The following is a 12,810-nucleotide window of genomic DNA, read 5'->3' on the forward strand; positions in this document are numbered from 1 at the left end:
ACTGAGGGAGCTGGATTAACATCAGTAGAGATACAGTCAGTAACACAGGGCGCTGGGGGAGAGGGGTTACTGAGTGACACTGAGGGAGCTGGATTAACATCAGTAGAGATACAGTCAGTAACACAGGGTGCTGGGGGAGAGGGGTTACTGAGTGACACTGAGGGAGCTGGATTAACATCAGGAGAGATACAGTCAGTAACACAGGGTGCTGGGGAGAGGGGTTACTGAGTGACACTGAGGGAGCTGGATTAACATCAGTAGAGATACAGTCAGTAACACAGGGCGCTGGGGGAGAGGGGTTACTGAGTGACACTGAGGGAGCTGGATTAACATCAGTAGAGATACAGTCAGTAACACAGGGCGCTGGGGGAGAGGGGTTACTGAGTGACACTGAGGGAGCTGGATTAACATCAGTAGAGATACATTCAGTAACACAGGGTGCTGGGGGAGAGGGGTTACTGAGTGACACTGAGGGAGCTGGATTAACATCAGTAGAGATACAGTCAGTAACACAGGGTGCTGGGGGAGAGGGGTTACTGAGTGACACTGAGGGAGCTGGATTAACATCAGGAGAGATACATTCAGTAACACAGGGTGCTGGGGAGAGGGGTTACTGAGTGACACTGAGGGAGCTGGATTAACATCAGTAGAGATACAGTCAGTAACAGAGGGTGCTGGGGGAGAGGGGTTACTGAGTGACAGTGTGAGGGAACTGGATTAACATCAGTGGAGATACAGTCAGTAACACAGGGCGCTGGGGAGAGGGGTTACTGAGTGACAGTGTGAGGAAGCTGGATTATCAGTAGAGATACATTCAGTAACACAGGGTGCTGGGGAGAGGGGTTACTGAGTGACAGTGTGAGGGAGCTGGATTAACATCAGTAGAGATAGTGTCAGTAACACAGTGGGAGGGGAAGTGGGTGTGAGGGGTAACTTGCTGCATTATTGATTTAAGCGCCTGATCCAAAACCTGAGGTTATTCCCAAAGCCTGCGTGCCTCCCACCCTCCAGGAAGCTGGGATGAGGAGCACTTACCCGCTCAATGGTGTAGAGTGTCTGTCGCCTCTTGTCCCGCACTTGCTTCTCTTTAGTCTCCTACAGCGGGGGAAAAGGGCACAGGTTCAGAGCCTGGAATAAAACTCAACAGGGATTCTCCAACATTTCTCTTCTGTTTCTACGCTGCTCTCTCCGGGAGAACAAGCCCCCACTCCCCTGCGGAACTCCCACGCTCACCTGTGACTTAAAGGCAAAAAACAGCTAGGGCTGAGACATGGGTGTCAATGCGGGGGGGGGGGGGGCAGTCTCCAGATACAACTGTAGCCCTCGGACACCCTCCCCGAGGCTCAGTGCAGGGGAAATGTGGGGGGGGAAATGGAGATACACCCATCGCCCTCGGCACCTCCCTTACCCCATGATGACTGTCTATTAATCCACCGTGCATGCACAATGGCAGAGGGGGCACAGGGGGGCAGAATCTCACACACAGACAGGCTCAGAGATACAGACACAGCAGAAAGACACAGGGTACATCCCCGGTAAGTGTAGAGTTTCCTGGCCCCAGCCAGGCTGTTGTAGGACGGTGCAGGTCGATACCTCAGCCCAGGGTAGGGAAATGGCCCGGGGATAATCAGCCATGGTTCCACATTCCAGTTGCCCAGTGGAACTGTGCACGAATCAGGCTTAACCATGATGCCCCATCGAAAGATCGCCCATTAATATAGAGCCTTACACAACCTCAGGACGTCCCAAAGCACATCACAGCCAATTTGCGCACAGTATCGTCCCAGAAACAGCAACATGATAATGAGCCCATAATTTTTTTTTTTTTTTTATTAAGTGAAGTTGCTCGTGGGATCAATACTGGCTGCAGGACACCAGGGAGAACTCCCCCTGCTCGCCTTCGAAATAATGGCCATGGATCTTTTACGTCTACCTAAGAAAGCAGACGGGGGCCTCAGGTTTAATGTCTCCCCGCAAAAGCTGCCGCTTCGACAGTGCAGTGCTCCCTCAGTACTGTCCCCCCGACAGTGCAGCGCTCCCTCAGTGCTGCCCCTCCGACAGTGCGGAGCTCCCTCAGTACTGCCCCTCCGAGAGTGCAGCGCTCCCTCAGTACTGCCCCTCCGACACTGCAGCGCTCCCTCAGTACTGCCCCTCCGACACTGCAGCGCTCCCTCAGTGCTGCCCCTCCGACCGTGCAGCGCTCCCTCAGTACTGCCCCTCCGACAGTGCAGCGCTCCCTCCGTACTGCCCCTCCGACAGTGCAGCGCTCCCTCAGTACTGCCCCTCCGACAGTGCAGCGCTCCCTCAGTACTGCCCCTCCGACAGTGCAGCGCTCCCTCAGTACTGCCCCTCCGACAGTGCAGCGCTCCCTCAGTACTGCCCCTCCGACAGTGCAGCGCTCCCTCAGTACTGCCCCTCCGACAGTGCAGCGCTCCCTCAGTACTGCCCCTCCGACAGTGCAGCGCTCCCTCAGTACTGCCCCTCCGACAGTGCAGCGCTCCCTCAGTACTGCCCCTCCGACAGTGCAGCGCTCCCTCAGTACTGCCCCTCCGACAGTGCAGCGCTCCCTCAGTACTGCCCCTCCGACAGTGCAGCGCTCCCTCAGTACTGCCCCTCCGACAGTGCAGCGCTCCCTCAGTACTGCCCCTCCGACAGTGCGGAGCTCCCTCAGTACTGCCCCTCCGACAGTGCGGAGCTCCCTCAGTACTGCCCCTCCGACAGTGCGGAGCTCCCTCAGTACTGCCCCTCCGACAGTGCGGAGCTCCCTCAGTACTGCCCCTCCGACAGTGCGGAGCTCCCTCAGTGCTGCCCCTCCGACAGTGCAGCGCTCCCTCAGCACTGCCCCTCCGACAGTGCAGCGCTCCCTCAGCACTGCCCCTGTGACAGTGCAGCGCTCCCCCAGTACTGGGGGATGCCGGCCTGGATTATGAGGGCTCAAGTCACTAAAGTGGGGGTTGAACCCACGACCCTGTGACTCAAGAGGGCGAGCGAGTGCTACCCACTCAGCCCCAGCTGTCCCAGCGTGGAGCTGCAGCGGGCAAGATTCACCCCTCAGGTTAGGTACAGAGGGCAGCCACTGCCCAGTGACTGTCACCCAATGCAACTTGAAAGGACGGAAGAAAAACAAAGACGACAATCGGGAACGTTTCAGTGCCTACGTCATCGTCCGTGCGCGTCGTCACCACAGCGTCGATCATCTTGCGAGGGTTGTTGACGCTGGACACGGTCAGTTTACCCAAGGACCCCTCGAACTGCACTGTAACCAATAAACCAATCGTTAGCACCAGCAACTCCCTCCAACCAGCAAAGCACGAGGCAGGCAATCACTCCTCTACACTCCCAGGGCGGGTACAGCACGGGTTAGATAAAGAGTAAAGCTCCCTCTACACTGTCCCATCAAACACTCCCAGGACAAGTACAGCATGGGATTAGATACAGAGTAAAGCTCCCTCTACACTGTCCCATCAAACACTCCCAGGGCAGGTACAGCATGGGTTAGATACAGAGTAAAGCTCCCTCTACACTGTCCCTTCTGTGGCTCAGTGTTAGAATGATTTATTGATGATAACTTGCATTTATATAGCGCCTGTAACATAGTAAAATATCAAGGTGCTTCCCAGAAGTGTTACCAAACAAAATTTGACAGCGAGCCACATAAGGAGATATTAGGGCAGATCAAAGAGGTAGGCTTTAAGGAGCGTCTGAAAGAAGGAAAGAGAGCTCGTGAGGCAGAGGTTTAGAGGGGGAATTCCAGAGGTTAGAGCCATGGCAGCTGAAGGCACAGCAACCAAAGGTGGAACGATTACAACCGGGGATGCGCAAGAGGCCAGGATTGGAGGAGCGCAGAGAGCTTGGAGGGTGGTAGGACTGGAGGAGATGACCAGGACAGGGTGGGGGAGAGGCCATGGAGGGATTTGAAAATACAGGGTGAGAATTTTAAAATTGAAGGCTTGCTTAACCGGGAGCCAATGTAGGTCAGTGAGCCCAGGGCTGAGGCGTGAAGGGGACTCCATGAGAGTTAGGATACGGGCAGCAGAGTTTTGGATGACCTCGAGTTTACGGAGGGTAGAACGTGGGAGGCCAGTCAAGAGTGCGTTGGAACAGTCAAGTCCAGAGGTGAACAAAGGCAGGCACGAGGGCTTCAGCAGCAGGTGAGTTGAGGCAGGGGCGGAGTTGGGCGATGTTATGGAGGTGAAAATAGGCGGTCTTAGCTCTCGTGAAGCGCCTTGGGACATTTTGCTATGTCGAAGGCGCTGTAGAAATGCAAGTTGTTGTTGTACGAGGGCACAGCTCGTGACTCAGAACCACCCCCCCCCCTCCCCCCCGCCGAAGACTGGCCAGTGTCATTCCATTCTAGCGCTGACCCTTGACACTAGACTGCACTGCACAGACACCTTGATTGGAGGGGGGGGGGGGGTGGTTTACCTGGCCGGTACGTGTGCTCCAGTTTGGCCACTTGCGGCGTGATCAGCTTGGTCCGCTCCTTCTTGGGCCCCTCGTTGTTCAAGTCTGGAGCAGCCTGCTTCTTCTCCAACCTCTCAAAGTAGTTCTACGTTGGGAGAAAGGAACGCCGACAACAGATGAGCAGAGAGACCTTGGTGCCCCATAGACACAAATCCTTAAAGGCGGCAGGGCAAGTTGATCAGGTGGTCAAAAAAGCATACGAGTTACTCGGGTTTATAAATAGAGGCATAGAATATAAAAGCAAAGAGTTCATCATGCTCGAACTTTATACAGGAAACTTTCTTTTAGCCGGCACGGACGAGACCGACGTGGTGCCGATTCATCAAAAATTCCAGATAACCGAACGCTACAGTAAAAGATACGGAGCTGAGAGCTCCGTATAAAGCAACAAACCCTGCTGCTTAGCGACAGGTTCAGAACAATGGCCACAAGTTGCAAGCGTCTTTGTAGCTTAGCAACAGCTGCAGCCACACCCTTGCACAGCAACACATGGAGCAAGGCAAGTAATAAAAGTTACCTGAACCTACTCCTGAACTTTGCCGGTTAACCGACATTTCCGGTTATTTAGGGGCCGGTTAATCGAAAGTTTCCTGTAAGTCACTGATTGGGCCTCAGCTGGAGTATTGTGGACAATTCTGGGCACCACACTTCAGGGAGGATGTCAAGGCCATGGAGGGAGTGCAGCAAAGATTCACCAGACTGATACCTGGGATGGCAGGAATGACGTATGGAGAGAGATTGGGTCGATTGGGCTTGTCTTCGCTAGAGTTTAGAAGAATGAGAGGGGATCTCATTGAAACTTATAAAATTCTAACAGGACTAGACAGACTAGATGCAGGAAGGATGTTCCCGATGGCGGGGGAGTCCAGAACCAGGGGTCACAGTCTAAGGATAAGGGGTAAGCCATTTAGGACAGAGATGAGGAGGAATTTCTTCACCCAGAGAGTGGTGAACCTGTGGAATTCTCTACCACAGAAGGCAGTGGAGGCCAATTCATTAAATATATTCAAGAAGGAGTTGGATATATTTCTTAAGGCTAAAGGGATCAAGGGATATGGGGAGAAAGCAGGGACAGGGTACTGAATTTGGATGATCAGCCATGATCTCACTGAATGGCGGAGCAGGCTCGAGGGGCCGAATGGCCAACTCCTGCTCCTATCTTCTATGTAAATGGTTATGGACGAGGTTTACCAGGATGTAACCAGGGATGAGGGGCTTCCTTTGAGGAGAGGTTGGAAAAATTAGGACTGCTCTCCTAATTTTCAAGATGATGAGGGGTTTGGATAGCGTGGACAGGGGGGGAAAAAAATATTACCTCTGACGTGTGGGTCAAATAACCAGAGGTCATAGATTTAAAATCATGGGCAAAAGATCTGGAGGGGAGGCGAGGGGAGCAGTATTTGTTCGCTCAGAGTTGTCGGGATTGGGAGCGCTCGACCTGAAAAGGTGCTGGAAGCGGATTCCAGGAAGAATTTTCAAAGGGGGTTGTGGACAGTTACTCGAGGATGAGGGACTTCCAGGGTTACGGACAAAAAGCAGGGATGTGGGACCAAGCGCGGCTGCTCGTTCAAAGAGCCAGCACGGGCACGACGGGCTGAATGGCCTCCTTCTGTGCTGCAAGTTTCTACGGGTCAACGAACTTCAAATTGCTTTAGTCAGATCGACACCGGGGGGTGGACCCACCCACTACCTTCAGACTTAGCTACCCATAACGTAAGACGTAGGAGCCCGAGTAGGTCATTCGGCCCCTCGAGCCTGCTCCGCCATTCAATGAGATCATGGCTGATCCGATCTTGACCTGAACTCCACTTCCCTGCCCACTCCCCATAACCCTCAACTCCCTTACCATTCAAAAATCTGTCTATCTCCACCTTAAATATAATCAATGACCCAGCCTCCACAGCTCTCTGGGGAAGAGAATTCCAAAGATTCACGACACGCAGAGAAAAAAATTCCTCCTCATTTCCGTTTTAAATGGGTGCCCCTTATTCTGAAATTATGCCCCCGAGTTCTAGATTCCCCCTCGAGGGGAAACAGCCTCTCTGCATCTACCCCGTCAAGCACCTTCAGAATCTTCTATGTTTCAATAAGATCCCCTCTCATTCTTCTAAACTCCAATGAGTATAGGCCCAACCGGCTCAACCTTTCTTCGTAAGTCAACCCCTTCATCTCAGGAATCAACCTCGTGAACCTTCTCTGAACTGCCTCCACTGCAAGTATATCCTTCCTTAAATACGGAGACCAAAACTGTACGCACTACTCCAGGTGTGGTCTCACCAACGCCCTGTACAGTTGGATCAGGACTTTGCTACTTTTATACTCCATACCCTTTGCAATAAAGGCCAACATTCCATTTGCCTTCCAAATTACTTGCTGTACCTGCATGCTAACTTTTTGTGATTCATGTACAAGGACCCCCAGATCGCTCTGTACCTCAGCATTTTGTAATCTCTCCCCATTTAAATAATAATTTGCTTTTTTATTTTTCCTACCAAAGTGGATAACCTCGCATTTTCCCACATTATACTCCATCTGCCAGATTTTCGCCCACTCACTTAGCCTATCTACATCCCTTTGGAGGTTCTTTGTGTCCTCCACACAATTTGCTTTCCCACCTATCTTTGTATCAGCAGCAAATTTGGCTACATTGCACTCGGTCCCTTCATCCAAGTCATTAATATACTTTTATAAGTCTCTGGGTCTCAGTTCCCATCCAAGTTGTCAATCGAGCTGGTCGTGGGGGGGGTCCCCCTCTCCTCCCACATTGTCCCACCTCCCGGAATGGGAAAACGAGAGGGAGCTCCGTTAAAGGTAGAAGGATCGGGACTGCTGGCACTCTCTCCTGGGACTTAGAGAATATACACAACATGCAAAAAGGCCCAACCAGTCCGCGTTATTGGTTACTCTCTACGCGAGCCGACAGTTGTAGTCACATTTATGTAGAATTACGTTGAATTTTACAGCACAGAAACAGGCCAGTCGATCCATCTACTCCGTGCCGGTGTTTATGCTCCCCACGACCTCCTCCCACCCTACTTCATCTAACCCCATCATCATGTCCTTCTATCCCTTTCTCCTGAATGTGTTTATCGAGCTTCCCCATAAATGCATCTATGCTATTCGCCTCAACCACTCCCTGTGGTACCAAGTTCCACATTCTCACCACTCTCCGGGCAAATAATGTTCTCCTGAATTCCCAATTGGATTTATAAGTGACTGTCTTATAGTGATGGCCCCCAGCTTTGGTCTCCCCTGCATGTGGAAACATCGTCTCTACGTCTACCCTACCAAACCCTTTCACAATGTTAAAGACCCCTCAGCCTTCTCTTTTCTAGAGAAGAGGCCCAGCCTGTTCAGCCTTTCCTGTTAATTATAATCTGGTTATCATCCTTGTAAATCATTTTGCACCTTCTCCAGTTCCTCTATATCCTTTTTGAAATATGGAGACCACAAGTGTGCACAGTGCTCCAAGTATGATATGGAGACCAGAATTGTGCACAGTACCCCAAGTGTGATATGGAGACCAGAACTGTGCACAGTACTCTCAGTGTGATATGGAGATCAGAACTGTGCACAGTACTCCCAGTGTGATATGGAGACCAGAACAGTGCACAGTACTGCAAGTGTAATATGGAGACCAGCACTGTGCACAGTACTGCAAGTGTGATATGGAGACCAGCACTGTGCACAGTGCTGCAAGTGTGATATGGAGACCAGAACTGTGCACAGTACTGCAAGTGTGATACGAAGTCCAGAACTGTGCACAGTACTGCAAGTGTAATATGGAGACCAGCACTGTGCACAGTACTGCAAGTGTGATATGGAGACCAGAACGGTGCACAGTGCTCCAAGTGTGATATGGAGACCAGAACTGTGCACAGTACTCCCAGTGTGATATGGAGATCAGAACTGTGCACAGCACTCCAAGTGTGGTTTAACCAAGGTTCTAAATAAGTTTAACGTAACTTCTCCATTTTTCAATTGTGTGTGTGTGTGTGGGGCTCAGTGCCACACTGGGTGAGACCAGCTAACTCAGCACAGCCGGGGATGGAGCCTGGGACTGGTTTGTTAATGCTGAATGATCCCCTCCACCGACACACCCAGACATTCCTACCTGATAGTAGTAATCATCCAGGTAGGGGTCTGCGCTCTGCAGCTGCATCATTTGGATCTTGCTGACCCACTCCTTCTCACGCTGGGTCATCAGGTTGCCGTAGGGGTCCTTCTTCATCTGCTCATAATAGTTGCCCCTGCTGTGCCTGTCTCCTCCAGAACCATTCTGCCCTCGGTGCTGGCTGAGTGAGTGAGAGAAATAGAATGAGAGAGAGAGCCAAAGTGAGAGAGAGAGAGAGAGAGAGAGAGAGAGAGAGAGAGTGAGTAAGAGAGAGAAAGCGGGAGAGCGAGAGGGAAAGTGAGAGAGAGGGAAAGTGCGAGAAAGCGAGAGAGGGGGAAAGGGCAAGAAAGCGAGAGAGAGAAATGAGAGAGAGAGAGAAAGGAGAAAGGGAAAGCAAGAGAGCGAGCGACAGAAAATAGAGCGAGAGAGAGAAAGTGAGGGGGCGAGCGCGAGAGACATTCAATACTCCCAGGGCAGGTACAGCACACGTTAGATACAGAGTAAAGCTCCCTCTACACTGTCCCATCAAACACTCCCAGGGCAGGTACAGCACGGGTTAGATACAGAGTAAATCTCCCTCTACACTGTCCCATCAAACACTCCCAGGGCAGGTACAGCACGGGTTAGATACAGAGTAAATCTCCCTCTACACTGTCCCCATCAAACACTCCCAGGGCAGGTACAGCACGGGTTTGATACAGAGTAAAGTTCCCTCTACGCTGTCCCATCAAACACTCCCAGGGCAGGTACAGCACGGGTCATATACAGAGTAAAGCTCCCTCTACACTGTCCCATCAAACACTCCCAGGGCAGGTACAGCACGGGTCATATACAGAGTAAAGCTCCCTCTACACTGTGCCATCAAACACTCCCAGGGCAGGTACAGCACGGGTCATATACAGAGTAAAGCTCCCTCTACACTGTCCCATCAAACACTCCCAGGGCAGGTACAGCACAGGTTAGAAACAGAGTAAAGCTCCCTCTAGATGGTCCTGTCAATTTGCCTCCACATTAATCTTAAAATAACAACCCAAGTCATTCAATGTAACATTTCCGTTTTCTCATCAGTAAAAGTACCTTTGACCCCCTCTGTCTGGGACCAGATCTGACCCAAGGACCCAGAGAGAATGAGAGGACAGCGTCTGATCCCACTCCCCCCCTGCTCTTGCCCCAATAGCCCTGCAAATTGTGCCCCATCAAGTATTTATCTAATTTCCCTTTTGAAAGTTACTATTGAATTTAATTCCACCACCTTTTCAGGCAGCGCGTTCCAGATCACCACAACTCGCTACGTAAAAAAAATTCTCATCTTCACTTCTAGTTCTTCTGCTGATTATCTTAAATGTGTCCCCTCTGGCCACTGGAAACAGTTTCTCCTTATTTACTCTATCAAAACCCTTCATGATTTTGAACACCGCTATCAAATCCCCCTTAACCATCTCTGCTCTAAGGAGAACCCCAGCTTCTCCACGTAACTGAAGTCGCTCAGCCCTGGTACCATTGTAGTAAATGGTACTCCCAAACCTGTGACCTCTACCACCTAGAAGGACAAGGGCAGCAGGTGCATGGGAACACCGTCACCTCCAAGTTCCCCTCCAAGTCACACACCATCCTGACTTGGAAATATATCGCCATTCCTTCATCGTCGCTGGGTCAAAGTCCTGGAACTCCCTCCCCTAACAGCACTGTGGGAGTACCTTCACCACACGGACTGTAGCGGTTCAAGAAGGCGGCTCACCACCACCTTCTCAAGGGCAATTAGGGATGGGCAATAAATGCTGGCCTTGCCAGCGATGACTGCATCCCAGGAACGAATAAAGAAAAAAATTCTAGTAAATCTCTGCGCCCTCTCCAAGGCCTTGACATCCTTCCTAATGTCTGGTGCCCAGGATTGGACACAATACTGAAGCCCTTCATCCCTGGTACCATTCTCGTAAATCTCCACTGTGCCCTCTCCAAGGCCTTGACATCCTTTCCTAACATGCCGGATTGGACACAAAGTGAGGAGTTACTTACTTCCTGGAGTTCTGCAGCTGTAGCTGCTGGTTGAGAATGCGCCGGTGCTGGGGATGAAGGTGGGTGGTGTCCGCTCGAAACATGGACTGCGATGACCTGAAAAGCACAGAAGTTCGGGCATCGGTATCTTGGAAACGGCTCAAAAACAACTTGCATTGATTACAGCGCCTTTAACGAAGTCCAATGTCCCAAGGTGTTTCACGGGAGCGATCAAAAGAAAAAACTTGCATTTCTATAGCGCCTTTCAGCACCTCGGGACGTCCCAATGTGCTTCGCAGCCAAAGAAGTACTTTTGAAGTGTGGTCACTGTAGTAATGTAGGAAACGCGGCAATTTGCGCAAAGCAAGCTTCCACAAATAATATCAGATATTCTGTTATTTTTTTTCCAAAGATGTTGTTGATTGAAGGGTAAATATTGGCCCAGGACACCGGGGAAGAACACCCCCTGATCATCTTCCAATAGTGGCCGTGGGAATTTTTATGGCCACGCGAGAGGGAAGTCGAGGCCTCGGTTTAACATCTCATAAGAACATAAGAAATAGTAGCCCATTTGGCCCTTCGAGCCTGCTCCACCATTCAGTAAGATCATGGCTGATCTTCTACCTCATCTCCACTTTCCTGCACTATCACCATATCCCTTGATTCAAAAATCTATCGATCTCTATCTTGAATATACTCAACGACTGAGCCTCCACAGCCTCTGGGGTAGAGAATTCCAAAGATTCTCCACCCTCAGTGAAGAAATTTCTCCTCATCTCAGTCTTAAATGGCCGACCCCTTATTCTGTGACAGTGACCCCTGGTTCTGGACTCCCCAGCCAGGGAAAACATCCTCCCTGCATCTACCCTGACAAGCCCTGTAAGAATTTTGTATATTTCAATGAGATCACCTCTCATTCTTCTAAAGTATAGAGAGTATAGGCCTAGTCTACTCAATCTCTCCTCATAGGACAATCCCCCCATCCCAGGAACCAGTCTGGTGGACCTTCGTTGCACTCCCACAATGGCAAGTATATCCGTCCTTAGGTAAGGAGACCAAAACTGTACCCAATACTCCAGGTGTGGTCTCACCAGGGCCCTATATAATTGCAGTAAGACATCTTTACTATTATACTCAAATCCTCTTGTAATAAAGGCCAACATACCATTTGCTTTCCTAATTGCTTGCTGTACCTGCATGTCAACTTTCAGTGATTCGTGTACAAGGACACCCAGGTCCCTCTGAACACCAACATTTCCCAATCTCTCTCCATTTAAAAATACTCTGCTTGCTTTTCTATTTTTCCTACCAAAGTGGATAACTTCACATTTCTCCACATTATATTCCATTTGCCATGTTCTTGCCCACTCACTTAGCCAGTCTATATCCCCTTGAAGCCTCCTTGCATCTTCCTCACAACTTACATTCCCACCCAGCTTTGTATCATCAGCAAACTTGGAGCTATTACATTTGGTCCCCTCATCCAAATCATTGATGTAGATTGTGAAAAGCTGAGGCCCAAGCACTGATCCCTGCGGTACCCCACTAGTTACAGCCTGCCAACCCGAAAATGACCCGTTTATTCCTCTCTGTTTTCTGTCCATTAACAAATCCTCAATCCATGCTAGTATATTACCCTCAATCCTATGAGCCCTAATTTTGTTTAATAACCTCTTGTGTGGCACCTTATCGAATGCTTTCTGAAAATCCAAATACACCACATCCACTGGTTCCCTCTTATCTATTCTACAAGTTACAACCTCAAAAAAATGTCAAACACGATTTCACTTTCATAAATCTGTGTTGACTCTGCCCAATCCTATTATTATTTTCTAATTGCCCTGTTACTACGTCCCTAATAATAGATTCTAGCATTTTCCCTACTACTGATGTCAGGCTAACTGGTCTGTAGTTCCCAGTTTTCTCTCTCCCTCCTTTCTTAAAAATTGGGGTTACATTTGCTACCTTCCAATACACAGGAACTGTTATAGAATCTATGGAATTTTGGAAAATGACAACCAATTCATCCACTATCTCTGTAGCCACCTCTTTCAAAATCCTATAATGTAGGCCATCAGGTCCAGGGGATTTATCGGCTTTCAGTCCCATTAATTTCTCCAGTACTTTGTTAATTAATATTAATTTTAATCTAATGTTAATCCTGACATCAGTCGTCGGGAAAATGCTGGAATCCAGTGTTAAGGAACTGGTATCAGGGCACTTAGAAAATCATAACA

The 12,810-nt window shown here is 50.0% G+C and overlaps 1 protein-coding gene across 3 annotated transcripts in view; it reads right to left on the reverse strand.

Moving 5' to 3' along the window:
• patl1 (PAT1 homolog 1, processing body mRNA decay factor) overlaps positions 1-12,810 on the reverse strand; it is an 88,980-nt gene that overhangs the window by 20,661 nt on the left and 55,509 nt on the right. For all 3 annotated transcript variants that reach the window (XM_085975938.1, XM_085975937.1, XM_085975939.1), the window contains 5 exons: positions 10,595-10,690; positions 8,579-8,759; positions 4,426-4,549; positions 3,159-3,256; positions 1,036-1,095 (listed from right to left, as the gene is read on the reverse strand). In XM_085975938.1, the coding sequence (XP_085832064.1) occupies positions 1,036-1,095; positions 3,159-3,256; positions 4,426-4,549; positions 8,579-8,759; positions 10,595-10,690 (559 nt within the window). The remainder of the gene's footprint in view (positions 1-1,035; positions 1,096-3,158; positions 3,257-4,425; positions 4,550-8,578; positions 8,760-10,594; positions 10,691-12,810) is intronic.

Source organism: Somniosus microcephalus, unplaced genomic scaffold, assembly GCF_052327205.1.
Source record: "Somniosus microcephalus isolate GS21.2 unplaced genomic scaffold, FLI_Smic_1.0 unresolved_chr2, whole genome shotgun sequence".
Lineage (NCBI taxonomy): Eukaryota > Metazoa > Chordata > Chondrichthyes > Squaliformes > Somniosidae > Somniosus > Somniosus microcephalus.